Source organism: Neovison vison, chromosome 8, assembly GCF_020171115.1.
Source record: "Neovison vison isolate M4711 chromosome 8, ASM_NN_V1, whole genome shotgun sequence".
Classification (NCBI taxonomy): Eukaryota; Metazoa; Chordata; class Mammalia; order Carnivora; family Mustelidae; genus Neogale; species Neogale vison.
In genome coordinates this window covers 53,715,039-53,731,120 of record NC_058098.1, presented here as the reverse complement: position 1 = coordinate 53,731,120, position 16,082 = coordinate 53,715,039, and the positions used below count along the sequence as shown (strand labels likewise).

Here is a 16,082-nt window from a genome sequence, read left to right as displayed (position 1 = left end):
CAATGATGTGATTTAGCAGATGTTAGCTCTGAACGATAAAAGCATCCATTTAGGAGGATCTTACAGCTATAGGGCAGACCGTACAGGGTTATGTGGTGCAGAGTGGGCACACAGTCCCTATCTATAATTTGTAGTCAAAGTTGCAGGGAAATGATAAAACCATGCTATTGTGGATTTATAATTGTAGTCTCGTTTAGAAATGCAAGTAGTAATTAACTTGAAATCGGCATTATACACTAGAATTTACATTCCTGCTGGGCTTGAAATGCTGTTTTAATAGCAGTTTGTTTTCCCTACATGAAATTACCTAAGGGTCTTTTGTGTTACTTCATTGTAGATGCTATTAACATTCTAAAGGAGATGAAAGAGAAGGATGTTCTTATCAAAGATGCAACGGTCTTGTCCTTTTTCCACATCCTAAATGGCGCAGCTCTAAGAGGTGAAACTGAAACAGTGAAACGGTTGCATGAAGCCATCATGACACTAGGGTTAGCGAAACCATCCTCAGCCTTAAGTTCCCCATTGGTCACTCTGTATCTGGAAAAGTAAGTTAATTGAATTTTGAATTTTAAATGTTGGCATTAAAATAATGAGTCTGAGTATTTGGGGATTATGTTTTGTCAGTACTTTGTGCTCCTTGGAAGCCTTGGGGGGTGTTTGCCACGGAATGAGAGGACTTAATACGGACTGGTTGACCTTTAAAATGACCAGCAGCCCTGTCTGTGGTCCTGTGGGTTGCTTCTCCATGGAATGGTCTGTGGTGATTTTTTTTTGTGGGGCGTGTGATGACAGTACATGAAATTGAATCTAATTTGTCCCAGTTTTGAGCCTTATAGGTGTTAATTATTAATATAAGAAGGAAGGATTCTCTGGGGCTTTTGATTATGCATCGTGACTGTCATTCAGGTAATAATGTAGCAGCATCTCTTCAGTTCTCCTTTTCTCCATGTGGTATTTGATTTTAATAGCATGTGCCAATATAGTGACTGTAGCTTCCATTAATACTGTAGAGGATGTCTCTGTGCCTTGAGAGGGTGGGGAGGGGGAAGGTGAATTTTGTTGATATGGTGAGGTTTCTGGAGTTTGAAATTTTTTACATTTGAAATGCTGAAGTTGGTGCCCAATTTAAGATATTATTTGCAATGCAAATCATTAAAATCAACCTTACATTCTTGTAAGTGAAACATTTTAGTAAAACCATTAAGCATCCTTTATTATTTTGTTTCCTTTTCATGTTTGTTTTTCTTTTTTAAAAAATTCCTAGATCTTTCTTCTTTGTCATCTATTTCATGGCTTAATGCAGTTTTTAATCTGCCTATTTTGTGTTCGGGAATTCCTGATTTTATTTATTTCATTTTCATTCCAGTGTAGTTAACATAGAGTTATATTAGTTTCAAGTGTACAGTATAGTGATTCAACACTTCCTTATATTGCTCAGGGCTCATCATGATAAATGTATGGGATTTTTCTGATTTTGGTATGGATGTGGCCCTGTCAATGCCAGGAGAAAAATTAAAAGATACATCTTAATAGTTCTTATATTCTTCCCAAATTTATGATGGTTTTCCTTTATTTATTAGAGGGTATAATTAATTGAATATAATGAATGATTCAGTATTGAATTTAAAATGGGAAATCAAAATTATCTCAGCTCCATGTTTGGAAATGGGGGTATGCATATTTATACACACACAGATAATGCCACATATATGTTTGATGAAATAATTTCTTTGCCATCCAATCGAAAAATAGTTTATGGAGTTAAGTGATTGGCCAGCTCTTAACCTCTACAATCTCAGCATTACATCCTTCTAAAGAAATAGTGATTCAAACAATTACTGTGTTACTGAGTTCTCATGTTCACAGCCAACTTTATATAGAAATCCTATAATTAATATGCTTCCTACTAGAATTTTTTTGATTATTTGAAAGACCCATCTCTGCAAATTGCATGTGGAGCTCTGCATAGGGATTTGAAAGAAATGGGCCCTGTGCCCAGAAGAATTAGGCCCTCCTCCTCTATTGGGCAAAAATAAAATAATTTATAATGAAAATGAGGCCATGGTAGAAAAGTATCTTACAAATAGAAATACTTTGAAGACAGAGAAGACATGAAAGTTTTCTGAAAGAGGTCTGCAGATGGGGCTCATGAACCAAGGAGAGCTTACCCACAGGAAAATGGAAATACCATGAGATTCAGATGTTAACCTGGAGCATGCTCTGTGTTTCTGATTGCAGAGTACAGTCAGAGATTTGTATGTCTCAGTAAAATGTGGCTGTCCCTGTTAATTGGGCTAGAGAAATCTAAATTAGTATCCTTTCTTTTATGATTTCTTAAGTACTTTCAGATATATCAAGAAATTATTACCTACTATTTTGATTTGCCTAGTCTTTTTTTGCTATCTTTGCTTTGCAGAGGTAGTCTCTATGGCAAGATCTTTCAGTTCATCGTAATAAAAAGGTTTTTGTTGACTGTTACAGAGTCATGAGAATAATGAGGAAGAGATAAAGGAAATTTCATGTTTATAAAGTAGCAGAAAACAGTAGCAGCACCTCTAGTCTGTGATAAGTTGGGGGAAAAATTATCTTTGAAAACTTCTTTGCAATTGTGTTTTCCCGAACTGATGGAAGATAACTAATTCAGAATCATGACAAGTACAGTACAAGGATTAACTACACTAGCCTGCCAAAAAGTCCACATGTATTTGATTTGATTAAATATGTTTTATCTTCAGTAATATCATGTAATTGACCTCAGCAAGTGTGAGCTCATCTGGAGAATGAGACTTTTTTATTCAGATTTGAGATAAAAGTATGAAATGCATTTCAGAACATCATACAAAATCTTCACCTTTTCATCCAAAGACAAGCATCTTTTTGGAATGTCACTGCGAAGACTCTAAAAAGAGACTGTCCCTTAAATATTTAATTCTGGAACAAATCCATGAAATTGGGCTTTTCAGAAAGATGATCTTTAAGATTCAGTAAGATCTTAATTTTGAGGCTGACTTTTCTAGCAGTAAAAAAACACAGGAGAAAGTAATCCTGTGTCAATTTGTTATTTGGAAAATGTATAAAAAGCTTTATGGGTGTGAGGAAAAAACATTTTGTTTCTGTTTATTTGCAAAGGAAAATACAAAATAACAGGTTGGCACAATTGTTAAGAATTTGGTAAACTAATCTGTTTCTGTATTATCAAAATGGAAAGATAATGCAGAGTTGAACAAAACTTTCATGTGTTCCATTTCGTTAGAATTATTTTATAAGCCACATCTCTGTGTGTAGTCCAGATGAATGTCATTTTAAACATTTTTTTGGTAACTACTTAAAAAAATTTTTTTTACTGAAATCCTACCTGATTCTGGAAGATAATCTGGGTCTTCCGTATTAAGGAAGGAAAAAAACGCTTTAAAATAGGTTAAAAGACCTTTTGGTTAGTCTTCATGTTATGGTAAAGGAAATGAAATTAATAAAAGCTGGGCCATTAGATTTAAAAGCGTAAAAATTGGTATGATATAGTTTCAGATTCACTTGTTTTATAGCTTATCCGTTTTGGTTTCATTGCATATGAAAAATATCTGAAGCTGTTTAACTGGATTATTTAGTGCAGATGATCAAAGAAGCTTTAATTTCTGCTTTCCATTAAGGACTTTTCTGTGCTGATTTTTGCAATAATCTGTATGTGTCCACATGCATTTCATTTAAGTGAATCATGGACTTTGTATATTTAATCCTCCCAGAACTCTTGCTAAGTTAATCTTGAGTTCTTCATAAAGGTCACAATTTCTGTAAGATGAACCTATAATCATAAAAGTTTTAAAACTCACTGTAGCACTTTAAAATGTTATGTAAGTGGGAAGTACACTTTTTAAAATGCTGGTTATTCTGTCATATACACTCCCCTTCAATTTTAGCATCTTCATTTGTACTGGATACTTTTATTATTTATGGGAATGCTTGCCTTGAAGAGTAAAACTCTTTATGTGCTGAAAGGAAATTAAGGAGGTTTGGCTCTTTTACTCCATTATTGCAATTAAGAATTTAGCATCATCAGTGCCAAAGGACAAAAGTGGTTCATTTGCCCTAGGGGGACAGGACAGTGATAAGATGATTTTTCGTCAAGGATCATTGGGTCGTAATTAAGTTACATTCATGGCTATTGCTTTTTGAAGGATGATTGGTAAATGACAGGCTTCATGTGCTTAGTACGGACAGTGTTCAGTAGGGTTTTTTTCTGCCTCTGTCAGAAAATCCTGTTGAGCCTGATAATGTAAATGTGGCATTTTATTCTGAACAAAAGAGCAGGGAAATGAGCTATCTTGTCTAATCATTCAGTTGTTTAACACCGACTTCCAGTTTAGACTCAATTGGCTGGAAAGCACTTGACATGTGAAGTTAGTGCTGTTCGGAACGCATGTTTGAGTAAATTTTAAAGTAAGTGACAGCTAAATTGTACCTAGGGAAATTACAAAGCCTTCAACACAGTTAATTTTTTGGGGAGGATTAGTTGTAATTGCAACACCAGTCTCCTTGAAGATTCCTCATTTATAGATGATGAACAGGAAAAAAAAACATTTAGCTCTTTCAAAGGCTGGTTCTCTTAACAATAATTTTTACGAAGATGCTGGTTTCTCTTGAATTGATTTCTCTCTACACTGAACAATTGCTTAAGATTTATAGAATAGTTTGTTTTTAGAGTGTTGAAGTGTTTTTTTGCCTTGTTTTAAACTTTTTCCTCCCATAAACTCCCCTTTTCTCTACTGATTTCAGATTTTGAGAGCTTTTCAAGTCAGTAATCCCTTTAGGTAAATTGCCACTTCACTAACACTTTATGCATAATGTTGAAGCACTTTATTCCAATTAAAAATTAATATTTGTCGGGGCGCCTGGGTGGCTCAGTGGGTTAAGCCGCTGCCTTCGGCTCAGGTCATGATCTCGGGGTCCTGGGATCGAGTCCTGCATCGGGCTCTCTGCTCAGCAGGGAGCCTGCTTCCCTCTCTCTCTCTCTCTGCCTGCCTCTCTGCCTACTTGTGATTTCTCTCTGTCAAATAAATAAATAAAATCTTTTAAAAAAATTAATATTTGTCTTTTTTTTTTTTTTTTTGGTGGTTTAAAGTAAGTATCCTCTCTGCATTGGAAAGTAAGTTACTATAAAGAGATTAAGTTGGAAGCTTATAGGTGAATATAGATAGTTGCCACTAGTCATTCTTGTTCTAACAGTACAGGACTGTGTGAGATGCATTTACAATTTTTACAGTTAGGAATGGTGAGGAATTTGACTTAGGAGAGCTTTGTTTCCTGGTATCGTTGTGTAGATATTTTTATGATCAGTGGATGCCTCATATGAATGTATATCGAGTATTTGTTTTTTTGTCAGTGACAGTAGAGCATACTTTAATTCCACTAATACTGAGTAAAACTAAAGGTGGTATCAGATTTGCCATATGGGCTTCAAAAGCTTACAGTTTTAGAAGTTCCTCCATGAAATAATGCAAAGTTACAGTTTGTAGTGTGGAGTATTGGGTCATGTGCCCTTAAAAAAGTGAGTTGGAGAGTCTAGAGTATATTTTAATATGGGCCAAGTCCATCCAAGTTAATAAGTAAAACTCTTAGTAGTAAATCTTTTTTTAAAAGATTTATTTGAGAGAGTGCGAGCCATGTGCACATAGGTCCGGGTAGAGGGAGAGGAGAGAATCTCAAGCAGACTCTGCTGAGCGTAGATCCTGATGCGGATCTTGATCTCATAACCCTGAGAGTATGACCTGAGTTAAAAACTGAGTCGGGGGGCGCCTGGGTGGCTCAGTGGGTTAAAGCCTCTGCCTTTGGCTCAGGTCATGATCCCAGGGTCCAGGGATCGAGCCCCACATCCGGCTCTCTGCTTGGTGGGGAGCCTGCTTCCCCCTCTGTCTCTACCTGCCTCTCTGCCTATTTTTGATCTCTTGTCTGTGAAATAAATAAATAAAATCTTAAAAAAAAAAAAAACGAGTCAGACACTTAACCAACTGAGCCACCCAGGCACCCCAATAAATAAAACTCTCTTTTAACTGTTCTAATTACCTACTAGACTCAGCCTCTGGTATATATTTGTTCTTAAAATTTAGAATTATAGAATCTTTCTTTTTCCTGTTCTTTCATGGACTTACAGAATTTTGATAAAGCTTATATTAATTTGCATCAATCAGATTTTTTAAAATCTGACATACAGTTTCATTCATGAAGTTTATTTTATGTACTTCATTGAAGTATTTTGAGGAGGATCTAATTGAAAAAGTTGTAGTGGGTTTGCCTTTTTTTTTTTTTTTTTTTAAGAGATACAAGAATGTTACAGAGTTGGCTTTCCTTTAGCATTATTTGAAGTGTGTGAAAGCAGAGGCTAAATTTTTATCAGGAATGGGCTTAAAAATTTGTAACACGTTTGTATATAAAGCTTTCAGAATTATGAATACATACTGAAGTAAGCATAGAACCACAAGTTGTTTTGCATCCAGAATTAATGTTACCAATAAGATTTCTTCAAAACATTACTGTTTTTTTAGAGTAGGGTTTTAAATCTACTGTAGTTTATTAAAGTATACCAAGGAAGTCTCAGAATCATCTTAGAACACAGTACCTAGAAGTACACAGAGTGGTAAAGTTATGTCCCACATCTCAGGTATAAAGCAGTATCCACTTTTTTCCTTTGGATATTTTGCTGTTCTTGCTGACTTCATCTTGCCTAGAAGAAATGGTACTTTAGCGTGATGATTTTCTCTGCCAGTGTGATACATTTGAGTTGAAATCTCATAAGCTCCAATTCATAGAACCTCTCTAATCAGAGAATTCGAACTGGGAGGGAACCCACAGGTTCCTTGAGTTCAGCCATTGTGATAATCTGCTTTTCATTACCACTTCTGGAAATTTATCACATGGCTACAGCCGAGCCAGGACTTAATAAGTGGGATTGAGATTCAAAAGTCCTGTGAGTATATAACTGTTTTTGTAGCAGTGTCAATTTTAGATACTTTATCATGTTTTTCATTTTTATCACCCAGGTTTTTAAGCTTTAGTAGGAAAGATTAATGATGACATCATATTATATGAGAGATGAACATTTTTATCTCTTTTTAATATGATGTGATCCAAGCACGAGTCGGAATGTAAATGATAGGGATTGTGAGAAGAACGGTTCATTTCTTTTTTTTTTCCTCCCCAGTTCCGCAGTTCATTTCTGTCATCAGTCCACTTATATGAAATGTTTCATTATAGATTTCTAACTCATTTTGTTGGCAACCTGAGAGCAGTGACAGTGGTATTTAAAATCACTAACAAATATATGAATTATTTCCATTTTGCTATTCTTGTCGTTTCTGTTGTTGTTCTGAGGATGTATAATCTTCAGAAGCATGTATTTGGAGACCAAAGGCTATTAACATGTCTCTTTGATTGACAGAACAATTATTCATTCATTTATTGATAGCTTTGACCTAATGTAGGGGAAATACAGTTGAGACACACTGTTCTAGTTTGGGAATTGATCTGAAAAAGTGGATCATTAAAAAAAAAAAATCAGTATGTGTTAGTTCTCTTGAAAACATCTTAGTAGTTTTTCATTAAATGGAATTGTAGAAGGCTAATAACTGAACCTGTGTCTGAAGCAAAGGGGAAATACTGATTATATAAAGGTTTATATCATATGTGGTAGCTACTGTAGCATTTCTCTTGTATGACAGTAATCTAGCCTGCAACATCTACTTGCGGTTTTGAAATTAACCTGTAATTTAGTCTTCACCCCAAATGACAAAAATTCAAATGACTCTGTGGGGTGCCGGAAGATGCACTGTAAACAGGGCTTGGGAAGGGGATAAGGTAGAGAGCTCTGGCAGGATCGGCTGGCTTTCACTGTGTCAGTATTATTGCAATAAAATTAACACCTCTTCCTGGTATTTTCCTTTCAGTACAGCTTAAAATCTTAATCTAGATAAAATAGTAATTCAGTCTCGGGCAACATAACATTTGTATAATGGACCAAAATGTTAGGGCTTCAGCAGAAATTTTAAAAATGCTTTCCTCCTTTTGAAAACTATGGCATGTGAGAGAAAGGTGTTTTCTCCACGGAGCCTGTCAAGAACTGTCACTAACCACATATCTCTCTATATTTCATACTTTCTTTTCAAAAATTTTAAATTTCTTATTCCACATTGCACCACCTTATTAGGTTAAACAGGCAGCAGTGTTTTCACTGGAGCATAAAGTGCGAGTAGACGTAGTCAACGTAAAGTGGGAAGTGGGAAGGCAGTGCCTTCCTCTGTTTACCCTAGTAACCTTGGGCCAAATCATTCAGTCTTTACATGCCTTAATTTCCTCATCTGTTTAAAAATAAAGGAGGGTGGCATGTAGAATTGGATCACATAATTTCTACAGTTTTTCCAAAGTCTTACATATTTTTCATACTGTCATTTTCCTTTTAAAGGATCCTTAAAAGTGGTTTTTGGGGACTCAAAAGAATGCATTTCCACTCTCTTAAGAAATTCTGACTTAATGAAAATATCGAAAGATAATTTTTTTGTTTGTTACCACAGAAGAGAAACTTGACTTTACAACAGGAAATAGTTTTTTCTTTTAAAGATTTTATTTTTAAGTAATCTCAACATGGGGCTCAGACTCACAACCCTTAAATCAAGAGTCTCATGCTCCATTGACTGAGCCAGCCAGGTGCCCCTGGAAATAATTTTTAAAAGCTTGCCTTCAAATGAGGGTTCTCCTAGAATTCACTGATCTTAAGAATGTCTGAGTTTTTAGCCACAATAAGTTTCTGTATATATGAATCCTGAAGTGATTTTCTCCTTCTCCTGTCTGGAGAGGTGGCAGTACTAAAAATAGGATGATAGAGTTGTAAATACTTGAAAATTCCTTGGTAACTGCTGATAGATATTTCTTAATGTTTCCTAAATCTAGAATTTTTGAGGATAGTAAATACATATAAGTAGTTAGAAAAAATATTTGATAGTAGTCCTTGTTTTTAGAAATAATGTATTTTTATGGCAACTTAATGGATGAAATCAGATTTTTTTAAAAAAAGAATTCATTTATTTATTTATGTATTTAAAGAGTGGAAGTGAGGACATGGGTGTGTGAGCATGGGGGGTGCAGAGGGACAGGCGGACTCCCTGCTGAGTGTGGATCCTGGTGTGGGGGCTCCATCCCAGGACCCTGAGATCATGACCTGAGCTGAAACTGAGTTAGACCCCCAACCGACTGAGCCACCCTGGCGCCCCTGAAATCAGATTTTATTATTTATTATTTATTAAATTTTATTTATTTGACAGAGAGAGAGACACTCAGCGAGAGAGGGAGCACAAGTGGGAGTGGGGGAGTGGGAAAGGGAGAAGCAGGCTCCCCGCAGAGCAGGGAGCCCTGCCAAGCTCTGTCCCAGAACCCTGGGATCATGACCCTGAGCCAAAAGCAGACGCTTAACGACTGAGCCACCCAGGTGCCCTGAAATCAGATTTTATTTATAATAATCTCAGAGTATCCCTTCATTTATTTGTACTTTTTTAAAAAGAGTGCTATAGAGAGGTGCCTGGGTAAGTATCTGATTCTTGATCTTAACTCAGGTCTTGATCTCAGAGTCAGGAGTTCAAACCCCATGTTAGGCTCCATGCCCAACTTAAAATAAAAATAAAAAGACTGCTATTTTGCAAATGAAATAATGAAAGGTGAAGGAGAGAAAATAGAGAAAGTAACTTACTGATGTCTGTACTCAGAACATTTATTTATACTATATAAGGATTGTTTCTCTCTTATTCCATTTTGCCTTTTTTAAAGCTCAAATGGATACATTTTGACTGCTCGTCGTTGTGGATCTAGATATATTTTATTCATTGTTCATATTTTGATGTTTCCAAGGGATGACTTAGGTGCTGCTCTGGAAGTCGCCATCGATTGCTATGAAAAATATAAAGTATTACCAAGGATTCATGATATCTTATGTAAACTGATAGAGAAGGGCGAGACTGATCTAATTCAGAAAGGTTGGTCACCTCCAATATCTTGCTGTGGTTGGTTTTCCCCTCTTGCTTATTTAATCTCAATGAATTGCTGTGAAGAGAAAATTTAACAGGAAGGGAAGCACATCCAGGGGAACTTTGTTATTCTTCTAAAATAAAAAGGACAGTATCAGCTAGATTTTCAGTGTTGTCAATATCCTTGATTTTAATAACTATTCATTTTGCATACTTGCCTCTCTGTTATTTTTTGCTCTGCTTCTTGGTGATCTGCCTTTTCTGAGGAGTTGTTCCCACTTATCCTCACCAGTTTTCTTTGAAGCTAGTCTTAGGTACTTACTGTTGTAAATGTATGCTGTCAGGTAAGGAATGTGATGGAAAATTGGTTGATACAGTGCTAGTTTTCAAGTTATTGTAAATGTTTGTTTTAAAGTTTTCTTTGTCCATAACTTCAAGTGATAATTTGTTTCTTTGTATATTTTTTTCTTCTACTCTCTAGCGATGAACTTTGTGAGCCAAGAACAAGGTGAAATGACGATGCTGTATGATCTCTTCTTTGCCTTCCTACAAACAGGAAATTACAAAGAGGCCAAGAAGATCATTGAGGTATGGTTTTTAACTACAGTATTCTAATTGTACAGCTGTTTATACTCTTAATTGGAATATGTTTAAAATTTTTAACCTTTAATTACAGTTGTTCTGATTCATGTTAATAGAATTCAGTCTCAATAATGGGGGCTGGGGGGAGTTGCTCGGCCAGCTTCTTTATTGTATATAATTACAGCTCAGAAAAGGCAGCCTGGTTGTATATTGAATTTGTTTCCTCACTTTGTTAAATTCACTGTTATGTATCAGAATGATATTTGCATATTAAATCTTGGATTGTGGAACAATTAAATTAAACTGACATTCCTGGGTGTAAAGTTGCTAATCCTCTTTGCCAAGGAATTCTTTGTTCTTAAAAGCGGTGGAATTTAATTTGCTGCAGACCATGCTCAGATTTATTTGTAATGCTTGTCTACAAGTTAATCAGCCAAACAAGTGCTGTCTGCAACTGTTTGGCATTTAATTTAAAATTTCTTCCTCTTCTTCTCCCTTTCTTTTTTTTTAAACTATGGTAAGCAGCTTATGGGAAATGGTAGGTGACAAACCTGGCCTATTTAGGATTAGTGTATTTTATCTAGGCTTGATTGAAATTTTGCTTACTGAAATTGGTAAGTCAAAGGGCAACTATAAAGTCTGTCCAAATTACAATTAACTTCACTATTAAACAGTTCTGTTTCCTCTAAATAAAACATTCCACAGAGGATAGACCCATTACCTTAAGAAAAATTACTTAATGTGAAATAAATAAAATCAGTAATCCTGTTTCTGTCAGATCATACGTTGCCATGACTCCATGTCTTTTCCCAAAAGTTCCCGTGGCAGATGGGACACAGGGTGGTGTTTGGCCTTCTTATTTGTATATTGATGACTGCTTATCATGAAGTTGAAAATGGAGGCATACAACCCTGAAAATTATAGTTTGTCTTGATATTTTTCAAAGAAGAGAAAAGTATGGAAAGGGAAGACTGCAATTGATTCAGAATGTTCTTAGTTTGTCTTACAACTCAATCTGTCCTTCTGTCAGAGGGAAGTGGGACATGCTATTTTGGGCAGATTCTTCGGTAGCTCAAGTGGTTCACTTGTATTTTCTAGAAAATAGTATAAATTCTTTCATTAACAGTGCCTGGTGGGGGCACCTGGGTGACTCAGATGGTTAAGTGTCTGCCTTCAGCTCAGGTCATGATCCTGGAGTCCCAGGATCCAGCCCCACATCAGGCTCCCTGCTCAGCAGGGAGTCTGCTTCTCCCTCTGACCCTCCCCAGCTGATTGTCTCTCTCAAATAAATCTTTTAAAAAAATGCCTGGTATATCTGAAAATGCAGGAAGCTGTCTGCCTTTTGAGTTCTGCTGCTCTGTGTGCCTGGTATCAGTATTAGCAGGGCACTGATCAGAGGGAAAATGAAGCTCAGGTATTCAGATAGTAGTGACTGAGAGGCTCTATCATAGGAACTCGTGTGTCTCTTTACGTAATAATCAAGACATAATAGAAGAGCCAAAATCATAAGAGTTCTCCTTTTGCCATCTACTTGCTAGTGTGGTAATGGACAGTTACTAAACCTTCTTAAGCTTCCTCTTCTATGAAAGGGAGTATAGTATCTTTAAGATTCAATCACATAATGTATGTAAAGCAGCTTGCATGTTTCTGGATTATGGTAGTAATCAATAATATTAATTCTCTTTGCCCCTTAAAAGTAGGGATTGCGTTATCTGCTTTACCCCACTTAATTCACAGTATGATGTTTAGCATAAAGGTACATGTTGTCACATGAATAGACAAGAGAAAACTGCCTCTTAATTACTTTAAAGCTTTGCCAAATGCAGCATCATTGAGTGTAATCATTTAGGGATGCTGTCTACTGATGACAGAATTTTCATAGTGGATGTGTACAAAATTGCTTAAAGGATAAAGAATGGCTTTACAGAACCCCTGTGGTATTTTAGGGTAGGACAGCAGGTGTGTGAAACATGGGAATATTCCGAAGCACATTTCTAGTTTCTTTTTTTTTTTTTTTAATGATTAGCTGGGTTTGAATTAAAATGGGAACTTGCTTTTTTTCACTACTAAAATTCAAGACCTGGAATTTTCTCTTATAGTGTTCTAAGGATTATTGAGAATATAGAAAGTGATAGAAAATAATAAATTGTGACTGTATCAGCGTGTGAAAGAGTATTATAAATACTGAACAATATTTTTTTTTAATCATTCCCCAAAATGCGTTAGTGTCTTATCAATGGGTAGATTTGCTAGGGTTAAGTTTCCAAAGCAAAGTATACAGTGAAGCTTCTTTGTAGTTCAAGCACTGTGGGAGAGAAGATAAGCCAGTCATAAAAATGTTCACATTAAATGAAGAAAGAAGAAAAAAAAAAAAATGAAGAAAGAAGAGGCAGAATTCAATGTGTAATAGGATTCATGTTGTTTTTTAAATGAACTGGTGTACACATATCATGTATTATATACAGTACATTTTATTTCCATACATGGATTATTACAGGAGAGTGGACTTAACAGCTGCTATTCTGTTTTATACTTTTCTATGTTTCCTGCATTTTCTATAATGAGCATATAAATTCTTACACTCAGAAAAAGTGTGTTCTTCCAAAAGAAGGAGAGTAAGAGAGAATCAGACGAAGATTTATTAAGAGCTAATGTGCCGCTCCTTGAATGTGAGATTAATGTGTGAGAATAATTGTGATTTGAGACTGAAAAGTATTAACTGCCATAAGAAAAGTATGAATACTTCTGAGAGTTCAAGGATGGAACTTACTCCCAGTGAAGGAAATTAGGCAAGACTTTCTGGAGGAAATGCAGCATGAGGTGAGGGGTTGATGCATATGGTATTCTTCAACATCCGAGAATTTGATGAAGCTGTTAACACGTATTAGAGGTCAAGCAAAAAGGTGGAAAGGGGAAATCTCTAAAAAATTCTTTTTCCCCAGCTTTATTAATATATAATTAGCATGTAACATTGTGTCTGTTCAAGGTGTACGGCATGTTAATTTGGTTAATTACATTTTACAAAATGATTACCACAGTAGCGTTAGTTAACACCTCTGTCACTGCACATAATTACAGTTTCTTTTTTGTGATGAGAACATTTTAAGATTTACTGTGTTAGTGCCCCACTAAGTGTCCGACTCTTGATTTCAGTTCAGGTCTTGATTTTAGGATCAGGAGTTTAAACCCTCCATTGGGCTCCATACTGGGCTTGGTGCCTACTTAAAAAAAATGTAGCTAGATACAGGTGTATATATACATAAACATATATAGATTATACACAAACATATATAGATATACAGTATTGTTTCTCTTTTTTATTAAAAACATTTTTTAAAAAGTTTTATTTATTTAAGTAATCTTTGTACCCAGTATGGGGCTCAGACTCCAGACCCTGAGATCAAGAGTCATACACAACTCTGTTAGGCCAGCCGTCCCTGTAGTATTGTTAACTACAGTCACCATGCACTACATTAGGTCCCCAAAACCTGTTCATCTTACAAGGGAAGTTTGTACCCTTTGACCAATATCTCCCCATTTCTCCTGAGCCCCTGGCAAACACCATTCTAGAAGTTCGATTGTTTTAGAGTCGACATATTTGTGAGATCATACTCTGTCTTTCTCTGCCTCACATATTTCACTTGGCATAGTGCCCTTGAGGTCCATCCTGTTTGACCAGCTTACCCTGTCTCCCTTATTCCCTTCTTTTCTCCTTTCTTCTTTCCCTCCCTGTCTTTCTTCCCTCTCTCCCTTCGTCATATCAATAATAAATACTTTCTTTAAAAGATTTTATGTATTTATGTCAGAGTGAGAGAGAGAAGAGAGCATGAGTGGTGGGAGGGGCAGAGGGAGAAGCCGACTCCCCACTGAGCAGGGAACCCGACATAGGGCTTGATCCCAGAATCCTGGGATCGAGACTTGAGCCGAAGGCACACGCCTAACCAACTGAACCATCTATGTGTCCCAATAATAAATAATATCAATGACATCTTGAGAAAGATGTTCGTCCTAGAGAAAGATCTTTAAAAATGAATCTATATAATGCAGTAATTGCTGTAGAAGGATATACCGCAGACTCTGTCTTTCTGAGGAATAAGATACTAAAGGATAGGAACTAAAGGATGCCATGGGGGCCAGCCACACGGAGTGGAGGCAAAAGCATTTCAGGTAGAGGGAACTCCCTGTGCAAAGGCCCTGAGGCAGGAAAGTGCTTCCATCTTTTGTCTTTGTGTTGTCTCTTAGGGCTCTTACAGATAACACTCAAAAGAGTGTTTGGTCCATTATTAAATAGTAAGGGTTAACTTTTATTCCCTTCCTTCTGTGCGACAGTCTTTCCTGTATTGAAGTCAACTCTTTAGTCTCCTGCAGTCTCATCTGCAGGGTAACTATCCCTAGATCCTCTCAATGTTCTTCTGGCACATTCTGGAATGAACTTGGGGAAATGTTCACAAATTATTTTTACAAACCTATCTAATAATACCAGTCAGTATTTTGTAGTCTGTGTTGTACCAGTGATGATGATCGATATGACTTTTTCCCCTGTGAATAGATTCAAATAAAATTTACATATGATTCCTTTTCAAAATAGGCCAAGTATGAAGATGCACTGTTAATCCCATTACTCAGCTAGTCATTTCTGTGGTTTTTCTGTCCTTTAGTTAACACATATTTCTTTTGTACATAATTGAAGTAAATTGATTATGTTTATCAATAGAACCATAGAACCAGAGTTTTATTCCACATCACTGTTTCTACATTCCACGCATGTGTAATTAAGAACTCTTCTGATCATTATTTTTAATGACCATGTCACTCCATAGTGTAAGTGAACTAAAGTTCATTTGCCCTTTTGTCTTCTGAGAAAATTTTTTGCTTTTAAAAGAAATCATCATAATGCACATCTTAATCTATAGGTATAGGTAAATTTGGTTTTCAGATTATTTACTTAAGATTATTTCTTAGAAGTAAGTGAAATGCATTACTGTTAAAGCCCCTGATGCATAAAGACAGAAATTTTGTTCTATCCTTATAGGTGATACCTCTTCTGTGGTCATCATAGCAGATTTGGTCTAAAGCCCAGGCCTCCCATGCTCTTCTGCTAGAAATTACGATAAAATAAGATGATCTTTTCTTTTTTCTTTTCTTTTTTCCTTTCACTCATTCATTTTTTTTTCCCCCTTAATCATGGTAATTCTGGTCTCATAGAATGAACTTGGAAGTCTTCCTTTCTCTTCTATTTATTGTATAGTTTGAGAAGAATAGGTGTTCATTCCTCTTTAAATGTGTGGTAGAATTCATCTGTAAAGCTGGTCCTGAACTTTTCTTTGTTGAGAGTACTTTGATTACTGATTTAGTTTCATTGCTAGCAACTGATCTTTTCAAATTTTTTATTTCTTCCTGATTCAGTTTTGGAAAGTTAAATGTTTCTAGGAATTTATCTGTTTCTTCTTGGTTGTCCAGTTTGTTGGCATATATTAAGATGGTTATTTTCTCACTAAG

At 35.9% G+C, this 16,082-nt stretch overlaps 1 protein-coding gene across 1 annotated transcript in view; it reads left to right on the top strand.

The window, feature by feature from the left end:
* The window catches only part of LRPPRC (leucine rich pentatricopeptide repeat containing), a 103,227-nt gene that overhangs the window by 52,213 nt on the left and 34,932 nt on the right, over nt 1-16,082 (top strand). Inside the window, exons 23-25 of the mRNA XM_044263618.1 lie at nt 338-545; nt 9,886-10,010; nt 10,483-10,589. Of these exons, the coding sequence (XP_044119553.1) occupies nt 338-545; nt 9,886-10,010; nt 10,483-10,589 (440 nt within the window). The remainder of the gene's footprint in view (nt 1-337; nt 546-9,885; nt 10,011-10,482; nt 10,590-16,082) is intronic.